Source organism: Bos mutus, chromosome 22, assembly GCF_027580195.1.
Source record: "Bos mutus isolate GX-2022 chromosome 22, NWIPB_WYAK_1.1, whole genome shotgun sequence".
NCBI classification, from domain to species: domain Eukaryota; kingdom Metazoa; phylum Chordata; class Mammalia; order Artiodactyla; family Bovidae; genus Bos; species Bos mutus.
Window position 1 is genome coordinate 56,448,576 of NC_091638.1, and position 16,167 is coordinate 56,464,742.

Genomic DNA, 16,167 nt, shown 5'->3' on the forward strand with positions numbered 1-16,167 from the left:
TGCGTCTTCCTTGACGAAGGATTTGATTGGCTGAGCCGCGGAAATAGCGGCTGCGGTCGAGGGGGCGGCCGGAAAGCTGCTGAGGAATCGGAAAGACTTGACTGCACTCATCTGTTGGTTCCAGCCTAGCGCTCCGAACTGAAGAAATTTTCACCTCTTACTCCGCCGCACACCCAGAGCGACGCCCCCTCTCGGCCTGTTGCTGCCGCCGGAGCCCACTTGAGAGACACGTCTAGGATGGAGAGTCCGAGCCTGAGGGACTGCGGAGCTGCCCCCTCGGTCGTCGACCGTGAGCGCCTAGTCCCAGACCGGCTGTGTGACCTCCGGCAAGTCATTGTCCCCTTTCGGGCCTCAGCTTCACCACCTGTATAATGAGTGTTGGGGGTGAGGGGGAAGTAGAAGGTGGGTGGGCCTTTCTCAACTAGGTTGGATGGAGCCTTGGAGGCCGGCAGGGTTAATTCCTGCAAGCAGGGGCTGGACGAGGTTGCTGGGAGGTTTTCTGGTGCAAGGAGATGACTGCCTGGGAGTCAGTCATCTGACTGGAGGATCATCACTCATCTTGGAGGATCCGAGGAAGACCTTGGAGGAGATGTCGTGTTAAGCAGCCAGCAGCGCTCGAGAAATGCGTACTGTGAGAAAGTAAAACAGGAAGCTGCAGTCATTGTTTGAGTACTTGTGTATGCGCGGGATGGGGCTAAGATGACTTACGTACTCCCCCCTTCAAAAAAATATAATCTTAAGAACTACCTTAAAAGAGGTATCACCTCCTTTTTACAGGTGGATAAACAGACTTTTAGAGGTTCAGTAACTTGCTCTTGGATCACACAGATAGTAAATGAAAGAGCTGGGATTTGACTACATTCTGTTGATTTTAAAGTTTGTGCTGTTTTCACCAGAATTCAGTTTCCTTATCACCAAAGCTGTAAAGGGTAAAATTTCTCAAGATCCACCCCGCATCCCGCAAATTATTTAACCCCTAATTGCATCAGAAGACCTTGATTCTAATTCTAGTTAATCACTGATTCATGCTTACTTTCCCTGTTTGTAGAAAAGAAGTTGGTTAGAAAGACATCTTTAGACACTCATCCAACTTTGAAAATGTATGATTGAGTGATTAGGATACCCTCTACTGAAGTTTTTCAACAGTAGTACAGGAGCAGAAGTATTAGACCAAGATTTAAGTAGACGTGGGTTCTGGAATCATTTCTGCAAGTAACAATCTTCCTGTCACTCAGTTTTATCAATAAAATGAGAGTAATCCTTATCCTACCTACCTTCTCAAGGTTATCAGATCAAGAATGAATGAGAATTTGAAAATTCTATATCAGAAGTTCTTTACCTTTTTGAGGGCTACAACTTCTGATGAAAGTAATAGATACTTTCCCACCACCCCCAAAATGCATATATATTAAAATTTTGCCTCACTTATTTGGGAGGGAGGGTGAAAGAGGGTATCTCACTAACTCCTTTAAGCCTTTCTGTGTATCCCCAGGTTAAAAACTTGGCTCTTGGTTCATATGTTTCAATTTATGCCAGATGTCACCAGAAACCTGTATAATGGTGCTATTCAGTGATTAACAAAAAAATGTTTTTCTAGCAAATTGCTTGAGTTTTTCATTGTTCAGAGATTTCCAACCCTTTTTAACCCATATTGGAGGACAGGAAGGTGTTGAAAAATAGGAAGATACTCTCATAGCATGACTGATCCATACTGACTCTAACCTCTCCCATAGTCTATGTGGTTCCTTCTCTGTCACTGACTGAAACTGAATAAGCAGAATCAAATTAATTTTAAATGAGCTAATCACTTGCACTTTGTTTTTTTTTTCAGGGAGGAAGATGTTGCTCTGGGGTCAGAAAGAGTGGGAGAGGATGAAAAGCAAATGGTGATGAAAAGCAGCAGTGAATGTAATCTCCCTCTACAAGAGCCTTTTGCTTCTGCTCAATCTGGTGGGAACGCAATGACAGAGTGCCAAAAGTCTGTACCATGTGGATGGGAAAGAGTTGTGAAGCAAAGGTTATCTGGGAAAACAGCAGGCAAATACGACGTACATTTTATCAGGTGAGCATGCAGGGCCGTAAAGACAGTACAGCCAAATAATTTTGTCTAGACAGATGGGAGGAAAACATAGCAGAAATTTTGACTTTTTTTCTGTCTTCACCATAAAACCATCATGGATTCTGTTCCTTCGTTGTCACTGGTTAGTTATATCAGATGAGCTGGGGACAAATACTTAACATTTTCTCTGACTGCAAATGGTTACTGGGAAGACTGCACTTGAGTTATATTTGTAAAATTGTGTTATATTATCAAAAAGGAAGCTATTTAAAAGCACCTTTTTAGCAGTTTTTTATTTTAAATAGCAATGTCCATGGCAAAATTTGGAGGTTATTAATAAAACATCTGAAACGTGACGCAGTTCTTTTTAAAAGTCACTTTTATTTACTAGCAGTAAGTGTCCTTTAATGTCATTTTCTAGCCCACAGGGACAGAAGTTCAGATCCAGAGTTTCACTTGTTAATTATCTTCACCAAAGTGGAGAGACTTCTCTTAAGCCAGAAGACTTTGATTTCAGTGTATGTCCTGAAAGAAGCATCAAGTCAGAATGTAAAGGCCGAAACACAGCAGCTCTGACATTCCAACTGCAACACCAAAGTAACAGTTCAAACCGGAACCTCAGGACACGGAGCATGAGGAAGAAAGATGTATTTCCCCTGCCAAGTGCTTGTTTGGAATTGCAGGATAGCGGAGAACTACCCAATTTGAAAGACGAGGGTGTTCATGATATTGCCTCCAGAAAAGTTAGCAAGTCCAAAAGAAAGGTGACTGTTTTGAAAGAGATTCAAACTAAGAAAACAAAACCAGGGTGCCGCAAGAGTCTTCCCGATCCTGTCCAAAGTAATAGAGAATCTCAAAGTGAACCTGTTGCACAGGAAAGTCACCTTGAGGGAACTTGCTGCATCTCTGATGCCGGAGCCAGCGAACAGGCCCTCAGTGTGACCACTGAAGAGGAGAGGCTTGGTAAAAAAAAATCATCGTGTTTGGGATCAAACGGTGAACAGATCCCTTCTGGCATTGTAAGCAAATTATGTTCGGCCAAAGAAGCGGAACCCAACAATAAGTGTGAGGACCCCCTTTTAGAATCTGAGGAAATAAGAACCAAAGTAGAAGCTGCGGAGAGGAAGGAGCATTTGCATATGGACATTTCAGAAGGTGGCTCTGAAACAGACGACAGCTCACAAACACAGAAAAACCCTACGTCTGCGAAAGTATCTCAAGGTATTCAGTGCACTAAAGTGCTGTTAAAGGCGCGATGAGGAGTTGGCACTTCCTGCCTGTAGGCAGTTAGGATGTGAGAACAGAATGAAGCTCTTGAGCCATGTTATCAGATACATCCTACCAGTTGGTCCTAGTGCTTTGTCTAACTGATGTTTAAGCCCTTTTGCATGGCAGAGAAGGGATTGGCGGGCTGCCACTCTGATGCCCCCAGCAGAGGACAGTTGTGCCACAGACAGTTGCTACCATGGCTCCCTGGTACAATACCTGGGACTCTCGTCAATAGTGCTCTCCCTTCTTCCCTTTTGTCCAGTAATCTTATAACTTTAGAGGAGAAGAAAAGGCTGCCCTTCTGAGGTTTGAGGAAGACTCCTTTTATACGTAAAATGTTTGAGATTAGCCAATATCTTCTCTTTGCACCCTTGTTACTTATTACTGATATGTGACTTCCAGTTTAATTTTGCATGTATCACAATCATTTTTATTTTCTGTTGTAATGCTACTCTAAAATGCTTTAGAGCTCTAAATAATTCAAAACTAATCACATAGTTCATCTATTATTTGTAATATGCTCTTAATACAGAGTTCAGAGCTTAGCAGTTTTGCCTTTATGATACTTCAGTGAATAGGAGATGAAAAGGAGACCTTTGAGCAGCCCTCTCTTAGTTATTCATTATGCCATTATGATATAATGAATAACTCCTTTAAAGAAGAACAGTAATTTTACTTGAAGTCCTATGGGGAGACAGCGTGGACGGACCCGTAGAGCAGGTGGTTAGACTTGGTTCCTTCTCTTGGTCCCCCTCATGGGTTTATTATGTCTTTGCTGTGCCTGGAGTTTCTCTGTTTTAAATAGAAGATGACCACATACACCTAGGAACTGCATAAAAATTCTTCAGATCTGTCCTTTAAAGACCTTGAACTTCCTAAAGTCTTGAAGTTTATGTAGATTTATTGCTAGTACAATGAGCAAGTAAAATATTGAAAACATCCTTTAGTGACTAAAATGGAAGTATTCTGTTCATCGCATGCATAAAGTCTATTCTTAACATGAGATGATACGTTTACTGTAGGTAATAATAGGTGTCTGACGAAGTAGTAAAGACTTCCCCATTGTCTTAGTTATAAACTGCCAAGTGAACTGAACTTAGTCTCCTATTAATAAGAAGGCTTAGACAGCATATACTTATAGGAATCCGCAGAAGAAATTAGCAAGTAGGTAGTAAGAGCAGTTTCTGTTGTTCTAACTCTTTTTACTTACCACTGGGCTTTGCCTATTCAAACTAGAATAGCACAAAAACCCAGACTGATTACCTGGAGACATGGATATGTATCCCAATCTATAGTCACTCTCGCTGTTGTTCAGATAGTTGCTTAATTTCTAAGCCTTAAGAGTCTTCATCTGTAAAATAACAAGTGGTAACCTTCACTAGTCCTGTTTTTCACATCATGAATGTTGTAAAGTGGAAAGTGAAAAAGATGGCTTTGTGCTAGACAAACACAAGGTATTATTAACTGACATGCAAATTTAGAGGGTAGGGCTCTAGCGAGTATTAAATGTGATGATTTTAGAAACTCGAGAGGCCTAATAACGGTGGTTAAAGAGTCTTTGGTAAATTGAACATCCCAATAGATAGTGGCCTCAGGTGTTGTAAGGTCCAAATCTTTGGGTTTTTCTGCAGGTTCTGTTTTACCTGTATCCTTTTTTGTTGTTTTTCTGATAAAAGTATTCACTGCAGAATATTTGAAAAATACAGAAAATTACAAGAAAAGTTAACAACAACCATTATATCGTTTTGGTTTATTTCCTTCTAATTGACATCATATTTTTTCTTTTTTTTTTTTAATTGGGATCATGTGTTGAGTATTGCTTTTTTCACTTAAAAATTAATGACATGGGAAAAAAATTCATGATCTAGTCTTAAAATATTTTAATGACAAGAGAACTAGTATAACAGCGGTTAAAGGCATGAACTCAGGAGCCTTGTTGCCTGGATTAGAATTTCAGCTCTAACCACTGATTAAATAGAACAAAGAAGTATAGCTAATGAAAAAAAAAAAAAGAATTGCAGCTCTGACACTTACTAGCTGTGTGACTTTGGGCAAGTTACCTAGCTTCTCTGTTCTTCAATTTCCCTGTCTTCAAAGTGGAGATAAAATAGTACCTGCCTAGCTCCTAGTTTATTAGTAGGATTAAATTGGCTAATTTTTGTGAAGCTTAGAGTAGCGCTTGGGGCATTCTAAATGCTTTTTAGTAGTAGTGGACTGTTATTTGCAGTCCTGAATATTTCTGTAGACTGAACCATAGATTCTGTAAACAGTGTTCACTCTTCCTTTTCAGAAGACACCGTCCCACGGACACAAATAGAAAAAAGGAAAACAAGCCTGTATTTTTCCAGCAAATACAACAAAGAAGGTATCCCTTTTCCCATCAGAAAGCCAGACTTTAAATCTGCTTCAGGTGTTCAGCTCTGATACGGTGTGTTTGTTTAGCTCTTAGCCCCCCACGACGCAAGGCCTTTAAGAAGTGGACACCTCCGCGGTCACCTTTTAATCTCGTCCAGGAAACTCTTTTTCATGATCCGTGGAAGCTCCTCATTGCAACTATATTTCTCAATAGGACCTCAGGTTTGGGATTCTTTTCATTTTTGTCTTGGTAAAGACTCTGTGTTGAGGAGAATTGGTTAGGAGGCCTGGCCTCAGGTTTGATTTTGACCTCAGGTGAGGCCTTCTTGTAATCCTCAAATTTTTCACCTATGAGAAAGTTAGACTAGATAACCTCCAGCAGCTTTTTTGTTTTTTTAATAATTAAATTTATTTATTTTTAATTGAAGGATAATTGCTTTATAGTACTATGTCTGTGTCTCTATTACCAGCCTTCTTTTGCATTAAGGAGCAAATTGTCATTTATTTTCTGCTTCCAAATTATTTTTGGTCATCAGTGAAAATCAGTGATTTAACATTCCTCATCTCTCTGTCATGTATAAATGCACTTCTTTTTCATTGGATACTTTCCTTAATGTCATTGGCATCTTTGTGTTCTGTATGCTTTTACACTAGTTATCTGATGATCTGATTATTTAAACTGACATCATGCAAGGTCAGGTTTCAGTGTAATCTGGACAACTAACCAAATAGGTTAATGATGTTAGGTTTCGACCCTGAAAATGGTTGCTGTTTATATAGGTAATGTCTTCTTGTGCATGCTTGATCGCTCAGTCGTGTCCAACTCTTTGCAACCCCATAAACAGTAGCTTGCCAGGCTCCTCTGCCCATGGGATTCTCCAGGCAAGAATATTGGAGTGGGTTGTCATTCACTTCTCCAGGGGATCTTCCTGACCCAGGGGTCAAACCCAGGTCTCCCACATTGCAGGCAGATTCTTTACCATCTGAGCCACCAAGGCAAGTTTCATATAGAGAGTTTTTTTTTTCATTCTTTCTTGTTAAACCACCGATTAGAAAACATTGGTTTCCCAGATGGCTCAGTGGAGATGCAAGAGACACTTTTCAGTTTCATGTGAGATTTATAGATAAGGAAGTACCTGCACCTAAAATCAACCCATCCGGAGGCATGTAATCGCATCCTTATTTTTAACTTCCCAGGCAAAATGGCCATCCCTGTGCTCTGGCAGTTTCTGGAGAAGTACCCTTCTGCTGAGGCTGCAAGGACCGCAGACTGGAGAGATGTTTCAGAACTTCTTAAACCTCTTGGTCTCTACGATCTTCGAGCAAAAACCATTATCAAGTTCTCCGGTAACTTTTCCCATACACCCAAAGGAGAAAACATAAAAATGTGGCTATTTAAGAGAGAGCCGCACCTTAAATTTCAATGTCCTCAGTTGCGACATTAATAGAGATCTTTCAGCCCAAGCTCCGATGGCGTTTGAAAATCATTCTCTTGCCCCAAACCACGGTCTCCCACTGACCAAGAAGATAAATCTTTGCCCAGCACTGGGTCAGGCTGTGTGAGCAGGATTAGGGGAAGAAGGTAGTGAAGCAGAAAGCCCAGCTGACCTCTGGGATGTTACCTCTGTCCAGTTAGCCCAGCTCAAGACAATAAGATGAGTTCGTGGTAGATGAGCAGAGCTGACAGGACTTGTGCTGCAGGAATTCAGAAGGAAGCAGTCACCACTGAGGCTATTAGGAGACATGCTTTCCCATCCCTTTCTCCTTTTTAGGGAAAGGATTTTTCTAGAGGCTGACCTGATGTTTGGGGTATTGTATTCTCAGATGAATATCTGACAAAGCAGTGGAGGTATCCGATTGAGCTTCACGGGATTGGCAAATACGGCAACGACTCGTACCGAATTTTTTGCGTCAATGAGTGGAAGCAGGTAAGGCCCAGCTCCAGCACGTTCTGTCTCTGGGACAAAATAAGTCCACCGTGGTGCTTCAGACTTTCTTGGACCTAACTCGCTATTACAGTCACAACCAATTTCACTCCAAGCTGGAGGGGTAGTGAAGGCTTGGGGTTTATTGATGCAGGAGAGGGTCTAGAGGTTTTCCCGAGTTGATGAAGACTCCCTGGCCTCTGAGTGACCCCATCGGTGTGCCTCTTCTGGGCCTTTCCTGTCGTTCCCATTCACGTACCGTCTCTAGGCCCCATGCGGTTTTCCTCATGTCACGGTCGTACTCGCCTTCACAAGCCCACCCCTGGAGAGCAGGCTTGTGTGGGATTAGGTGGTCTCAGTTTGTATGGTCAATGGGTCCTTCGTCAGCTGCCCATTCTGTCGAGCATGCCCAACCTGCAGGCATCCAGGAGGCATCCTGGCCACCGGTAGGCACTGCCTCAGAGCCTGGTACGCTACTCCCTCAGCCTGTGACTTGCCCTGACGCATACAGCTGCTTGGTCTAGCCAAGCCCAACCCTGCTTCACCGTGTATTGTGACCTGAGCAGTTCGTTTAAAACTCTCAGGGTCTATAACCTCCTTCTGGAAAAATAGCCTATTAATATTTGACTCACGTTATCACCACCTCACACACTGAGTCCTGGGGAAGATCAGTTCCAAACTGGAAAGTATCTTATAAACTGTGAAGGATTCCTTTGATGTAAGGTGTAATCCTAAACATTCGTGAATCCCATTAGGTTACAGATTATTATACTTTTTCAGGTATATTATCAGCAGATAATGTTCTCCCACCATATCTTTTTTTTTTTAATAATTTTTATTTATTTTACTTACTTATTTTTGGCTGCACTGGGTCTTCTCTGCCTTGTGTGGTCTTTCTCTGGTTGCGGTGAATGGGTGCTAGTCTTCATTGGGGTATATGGGCTTCTCGTTCCACCGACGTCTCTTGTTGCGGCGCCTTCTCTTGTTACAGAGCACAGGCTCTAGGGTGCATGGACTTGAGTAGTTGTGGTGTGTGGGTTTAGTTGTTCTGCATGTGGGATCTTCCCAGACCAGGGGTCAAACCTATGTCCTCTTCATTGGTAGGTAGATTCTTACCCACTGTGCCACCAGGGGAAACACACCCCCACCAGCACCACTATATCTTTAAAAAGCCAATTTAATAAATGCATTTCTGACAAACTTACATAGGCATCTGTCTCCTGTGTTGTATTTCTTCCAGGTACACCCTGAAGACCATAAGTTAAATAAATATCATGACTGGCTTTGGGAAAATCACGAGAAATTAAGTCTATCTTAAAAACTCTTTGAAGTTTTCAGACTTGTTTTTTCTACATCGCTTTGCACTTTGATTCTTCAGAGCTCCATTAAGCACAACCACCTTTCCAGGCGTATAGATTTTAATCAGCCCAGCTACTACCAGCCTACTGTATGTTTTCTTAATGTGCGTACCACTGGTAGATCTTTGCTACTGAATGTGCTGGAACATGTTTTAAGAGTTTTTTGGTTTTTGTTTTAAGAAAAAATAAATTGTTATTTGACAACAATCCTAAAAATGTAAATGTATATGACTTTCCAATAATGAAATGTGATTTGAAGTTGGAAAAAAACTCTCCTTAGTTACCGACAATATAAAGCAAATTTCTATCAACCTTGTTTGAGGGAAGATTAGACGTTCTGCTCTCTTTCTGTAGAAAATGATACCATTGCTGTTTAGTCGCTAAGTTGTGTCCAACTCTGTGCAACCCTGTCTGACTGTAGGTCACCAGGCTCCTCTGTCCGTGGGGATTCTCCAGGCAGGAACACTGCAGTGGGTTGCCATTGCCTCCTCTAGGGAATCTTACTGACCCAGGGAGTGAGCCTGCGTCTCCTGTGTTGGTGGGTGGATTCTTTACCACTGAGCCACTAGGGAAGCCCTATTAATAAAAATATTTTTATTAAAAACACCTTCTGTGAGGATGATCTGGCTGTGTCATCTGTCACCTCACTGACTGCTGGGGTTGATTTCACTGATTGGTTGGTTAGGCAAGCTGCACGTTCAGCTGAAGAGGACAACCTTCTCCAATCGAGGAGGACCGTTGTTTGATCAAGGATATATGAGTACCTGCACTCCCCTGCTAGGACCTCCAGACAAGCTCTCAAGGTCCATTTGTAGGAGAACATAGTGTATTCAAGCTTCCAAGACTCCAGACACATCCCCCCCAAAAAACGCCAACCCCCAAGGAAAAATAAGATTATTTTGTCATCGTGTGTGTGTGTTTATAGACCCTTTCCTTCTATTCTTTTTTTTTTTTTTTTTACTGTACCAGGTCTTAGTTGCAGTATGTGGGATCTAGTTGCCCAACCAGGTATCAAACCCAGGCCCCCTTCATTGGGAGCACAGAGTCTTAGCCACCGGGGAAGTCCCTGTCATTATGTGTTCTTAAGGACTCTCGGTTGACTTTTAGGAATTGGAGATTTGACCCCGGCATCCATTTGATAACCTAGTGTGAATACCTGCCTGCAATTATGTTTCAGAGTCTTGGTTTCTGACTCATGTGTTCACTGTGATCCCCATGTGAAAACTCAAGCATTTACCCATCTCTCATCTTCCAGCTGGAGGACAGGACCTTTTTAGTTTTATGCCTTTTTTAATACAGGTATTATCACGGTATAACCCAAATACTAAAACATTTACTTTAGAAGGAACTCATAAATGAAAATCTAAGTTATCAAGCCTCAATTATCACTCATTTTAAGATGAGAGGGTAACAGACAGGGAGGCCAGGGGTTTCCAAACTGAGGAAATAGGCTGCAAGTGTCAGACATTTTTTATCTCTCTCTTAAGTGGCGGGAGGAAACAAACAAGTGTTAAGAAGCGGTGGGAGGAAACAAGTGTTAAGATTTTTCCCCTTCTCTATACAAATTTAAAAAGACGTTTCTCTTAAAATTCTGTGTTGCCATAATGACAGCTGGTTCCACCTGAACTGAACTTTTCTCAAATGCACTTTTCTTGCACTAACCGATGCATTTTTCTTACGGATATATTTGTCTGGAGCTATGTTAATGCACTGTGTATTTACCCTAGACTCTGTCTTCAACTTGGTTCCGCCTAAAGGCTCAGAACCCACTTGACAAACCAGTATGTTATACATTGTTCTCCTAATCTATGTTAATGAAACTGTATATTTGCTTGGAAATCTGCCTTTCTTCAAGATTCATGTCAGTGGTTTTATAGCCTGAGATGACTCACCTGGTGCCAATGTTATCTCAAAATGCATGCTGTGGGTGAGGGGCCTGGTGCCATTCTCTGAGTCTGAGACATTTCCTTTCTCTAATTAGCAGACTGCTAGTAGCTATATAACATCCAGCTAAAGACTAGCAGGGGGGCACTCTTTCTGCCCCCTTCTGATGTCTATGTCAGAAGCTTTCTCTATCTCTTTCATACTTTAATAAACCTTTATTACAAAAAAGCTCTGAGTGATCAAACCTTGTCACTGGCCCCGGATTGAATTCTCCAGAGGCCAAGAATCCCGGCGTCTTAGGTGGTTCAGCAACAACCTTTTAAAGGCATAATTTGCAAATTAAGCTGATTGAATAAATGAAAGATAAATTGTTAGGAAAACTGCTTTTGTTGTAGGGTAGAGCGTGAGCAGAACAAGGAGACGCTGCTGCAGAGCACTGGTTGTTGCCACTTCAGTGAATGAGTTCCATTTTTTAGAGAAGGATGGATTTTGAACAGAGCGGGAAAACTGGCCACACACATACCTGCAAGGCAAGCATCCACTTCATAACCTCCCATCACATTTTTATGTAACAGACACCAGAATAGCATTCACTAAGCGTGAAGGTTTGTGCTGGCTCTGTGGGGACTTTCACAGGAAAGAGGAAAGTAAAAATAATAATGAACAAAAGCGGTAAGGTGTGGGGACATGGTGCCCAACACTGCGGTCAAGAGCCTAGAGGGTTCCCTGCAACCCTGGCCACAGCTGAGGTCAGAGGGTAGGGCAGGCACCAAACTTGGGGTTCACGGGTGGCAGGGCCCAGGTCCCATCCCAGCATCTCCATCAGGACTGTGGGCCTGTAGACATCGCAGGGAAGCTCCACATCAGGAGCTCAGGCTATGTCAAGCCCTGCCTTTTCCCTTTTCCTGCAGATAACCTGGTTTCTGTACCTGTTCCCTGTTCTCTTTAGAATGGGTCAGTTAGGGTTATTAAATCAATATATGAAATAGTTTACATGGAGTCTCGCTTATAGAAGCACTGCATTAATGTGGCCCGTAGGAATGGTCTGAGGGAAGACCTCAGATTGTTGAGAGGGTCACAAAACTAATGGAATTTAGGGGCTTTCCTGTCAGTCCAGCAGCTAAGATTCCACCCTCCCATTGCAGGGGGCCCAGGTTCGATTCCTGGTCAGGTCACTAGATTCCACATGCCACAGTGAAGTTCCAGCACCGCCAAATAAAACAGTTTAAATAATAATAATGCGTTTCAGTAAGGATGATATTTTATACAGAGTAAGCCCTCAAGTGTTTGGGTTTTTTCTAACTTTTTATTGAAACAAAATTTGCCCCCCAAAAATTGATTTAACCATTTTTAAAGGGCACAGACGCCCGAGACCAGGGGTGGCGGCCGGGAGGAACAACCCATGCCCGAGGCCAGGGGCGGCGACGAGAGGAGTTACCCCGCGTCCGAGATCAGGGGCGGCGGCCGGGAGGAGATACCCCATGCCCCAAGCCTGAGGACAGGGGCGACGGGCGGGAGGAGCTACCCCATGCCCCTAAGCCCGAAGCCAAGGGTGGCAGCAGGGAGGAGCAACCGCACGACCGAGGCCAGGGGCAGTGGCCAGGAGGACCAACCCCATGTCCAAGGAGCCATGGCTGCGCGGGCGCAGGAGGGCCTAGAGGAGCTATCCCACATTGAAGGTCAGGAAGGGTGGCAGTGAGGAGATACCCCTCGTCCAAGGTAAGGAGCAATGGCTGCACTTTGCTGGAGCAGCCGTGAAGAGTTACCCCACGCCCAAGGTAAGAGAAACCCAAGTAAGACGGTAGGTGTTGCAAGAGGGCATCAGAGGGCAAACACACTGAAACCATACTCACAGAAAACTAGTCAATCTAATCACACTAGGACCACAGCCTTGTCTAACTCAATGAAACTAAATCATGCCCATGGGGCAACCCAAGACGGGCGGGTCATGGTAGAGAGGTCTGACAGAATGTGGTCCACTGGAGAAGGGAATGGCAAACCACTTCAGTATTCTTGCCTTGAGAACCCCATGAACAGTATGAAAAGGCAAAATGATAGGATACTGAAAGAAAAACTCCCCAGGTCAGTAGGTGCCCAATATGCTACTGGAGATCAGTGGAGAAATAACTCCAGAAAGAATGAAGGGATGAAGCCAAAGCAAAAAGAATACCCAGCTGTGGATGTGACTGGTGATAGAAGCAAGGTCTGATGCTGTAAAGAGCAATATTGCATAGGAACCTGGAATGTCAGGTCCATGAATCAAGGCAAATTGGAAGTGGTCAAACAAGAGATGGCAAGAGTGAATGTCGACATTCTAGGAATCAGCGGACTGAAATGGACTGGAATGGGTGAATTTAACTCAGATGACCATTATACCTACTACTGTGGGCAGGAATCCCTCAGAAGAAATGGAGTGGCCATCATGGTCAACAAAAGAGTCTGAAATGCAGTACTTGGATGCAATCTCAAAAACGACAGAATGATCTCTGTTCGTTTCCAAGGCAAACCATTCAATATCACGGTAATCCAAGTCTATGCCCCGACCAGTAACGCTGAAGAAGCTGAAGCTGAACGGTTCTATGAAGACCTACAAGACCTTTTAGAACTAACACCCAAAAAAGATGTCCTTTTCATTATAGGGGACTGGAATGCAAAAGTAGGAAGTCAAGAAACACCTAGAGTAACAGGCAAATTTGGCCTTGGAATACGGAATGAAGCAGGGCAAAGACTAATAGAGTTCTGCCAAGAAAATGCACTGGTCATAACAAACACCCTCTTCCAACAACACAAGAGAAGACTCTACACATGGACATCACCAGATGGTCAACACCGAAATCAGACTGATTATATTCTTTGCAGCCAAAGATGGAGAAGCTCTATACAGTCAGCAAAAACAAGACCAGGAGCTGACTGTGGTTCAGACCATGAACTCCTTAATTGCCAAATTCAGACTTAAATTGAAGAAAGTAGGGAAAACCACTAGACCATTCAGGTATGACCTAAATCAAATCCCTTATGATTATACAGTGGAAGTGAGAAATAGATTTAAGGGCCTAGATCTGATAGACAGAGTGCCTGATGAACTATGGAATGAGGTTCGTGACATTGTACAGGAGACAGGGATCAAGACCATCCCCATGGAAAAGAAATGCAAAAAAGCAAAATGGCTGTCTGGGGAGGCCTTACAAATAGCTGTGAAAAGAAGAGAAGCAAAAAGCAAAGGAGAAAAGGAAAGATATAAACATCTGAATGCAGAGTTCCAAAGAATAGCAAGAAGAGATAAGAAAGCCTTCAGCGATCAATGCAAAGAAATATAGGAAAACAACAGAATGGGAAAGACTAGGGATCTCTTCAAAAAAATCAGAGATACCAAAGGAACATTTCACGCAAAGATGAGCTCGATAAAGGACAGAAATGGTATGGACCTAACAGAAGCAGAAGATATTAAGAGGAAATGGCAAGAATACACAGAAGAACTGTACAAAAAAGATCTTCACGACCCAGATAATCACGATGGTATGATCACTGACCTAGAGCCAGACATCCTGGAATGTGAAGTCAAGTGGGCCTTAGAAAGCATCACTACGAACAAAGCTAGTGGAGGTGATGGAATTCCAGTTGAGCTATTCCAAATCCTGAAAGATGATGCTGTGAAAGTGCTGCACTCAATATGCCAGCAAATTTGGGAAACTCAGCAGTGGCCACAGGACTGGAAAAGGTCAGTTTTCATTCCAATCCCAAAGAAAAGCAATGCCAAAGAATGCTCAAACTACCGCACAATTGCACTCATCTCACACGCTAGCAAAGTAATGCTCAAAATTCTCCAAGCCAGGCTTCAGCAATTTGTGAACCGTGAACTTCCTGATGTTCAAGCTGGTTTTAGAAAAGGCAGAGGAACCAGAGATCAAATTGCCAACATCCACTGGATCATAGAAAAAGCAAGAGAGTTCCAGAAAAACATCTATTTCTGCTTTATTGACTATGCCAAAGCCTTTGACTGTGTGGATCACAATAAACTGGAAAATTCTGAAAGAGATGGGAATACCAGACCACTTGATCTGCCTCTTGAGAAATTTGTATGCAGGTCAGGAAGCAACAGTTAGAATTAGACATGGAACAACAGACTGGTTCCAAATAGGAAAAGGAGTTCGTCAAGGCTGTATATTGTCACCCTGTTTATTTAACTTATATGCAGAGTACATCATGAGAAACGCTGGACTGGAAGAAACACAAGCTGGAATCAAGATTGCCAGGAGAAATATCAATAACCTCAGATATGCAAATGACACCACCCTTATGGCAGAAAGTAAAGAGGAACTCAAAAGCCTCTTGATGAAAGTGAAAGTGGAGAGTGAAAAAGTTGGTTTAAAGCTCAACATTCAGAAAACGAATATCATGGCATTTGGTCCCACCACTTCATGGGAGATAGATGGGGAAACAGTGGAAATAGTGTCAGACTTTATTTTTCTGGGCTCCAAAATCACTACAGATGGTGACTGCAGCCATGAAATTAAAAGACGCTTACTCCTTGGAAGGAAAGTTATGACCAACCTAGATAGCATATTCAAAAGCAGAGACATTACTTTGCCAACAAAGGTCCGTCTAGTCAAGGCTATGGTTTTTCCTGTGGTCATGTATGGATGTGAGAGTTGGACTGTGAAGCAGGCTGAGCGCCGAAGAATTGATGCTTTTGAACTGTGGTGTTGGAGAAGACTCTTGAGAGTCCCTTGGACTGCAAGGAGATCCAACCAGTCCATTCTGAAGGAGATCAGCCCTGGGATTTCTTTGGAAGGAATGATGCTATAGCTGAAACTCCAGTACTTTGGCCACTTCATGCAAAGAGTTGACTCATTGGAAAAGACTCTGATGCTGGGAGGGATTGGGTGGGGGCAGGAGGAGAAGGGGACGACAGAGGATGAGATGGCTGGATGGCATCACTGACTCGATGGATGTGGGTCTGGGTGAACTCCGGGAGTTGGTGATGGACAGGGAGGCCTGGCGTGCTGCGATTCATGGGGTCACAAAGAGTCGGACACGACTGAGCAACTGATCTGATCTGATCTGATCTGAAAGGGCACAATTCAGTGGTTTTTAGTACATTCACAATGTGCAACCGTCATCACTAACTCCAGGATATTTTCATCTCCCCAGCAAGAAAACCCTTATCTGTTCATTTTAGTCCCTTGTATAGTTTCTTTATATTTTTAGTTGCTCAAGGAGACATTTGTCCTGGTATAAGCACTGCAGCCAAGGGTCCCAAGTGCCAGCCTGTCACAGCAGCATGTGTCAGTACTTCCTTCCTGTTTAATGGCTAATA

The 16,167-nt window shown here is 43.0% G+C and overlaps 1 protein-coding gene across 2 annotated transcripts; it reads left to right on the forward strand.

Annotated features, from left to right (window-relative positions):
* The first annotated feature begins 47 nt into the window (after positions 1–47).
* MBD4 (methyl-CpG binding domain 4, DNA glycosylase) lies at positions 48–10,953 on the forward strand. 2 transcript variants are annotated; one of them, XM_070359332.1, is made up of 8 exons: positions 48–330; positions 1,836–2,062; positions 2,481–3,280; positions 5,622–5,693; positions 5,771–5,905; positions 6,881–7,030; positions 7,508–7,611; positions 8,849–10,953. In XM_070359332.1, exons 1-8 carry the CDS (start codon positions 238–240, stop codon positions 8,924–8,926), a joined length of 1,659 nt encoding a protein of 552 aa, XP_070215433.1. In that variant the 5' UTR covers positions 48–237; the 3' UTR covers positions 8,927–10,953. The 2 variants fall into 2 exon arrangements, with proteins under 2 accessions (XP_070215433.1, XP_005902898.2); XM_005902836.3 differs by having other exon boundaries at positions 149–330; positions 5,619–5,693; positions 8,849–10,947.
* The last annotated feature ends 5,214 nt before the right edge of the window (positions 10,954–16,167 follow it).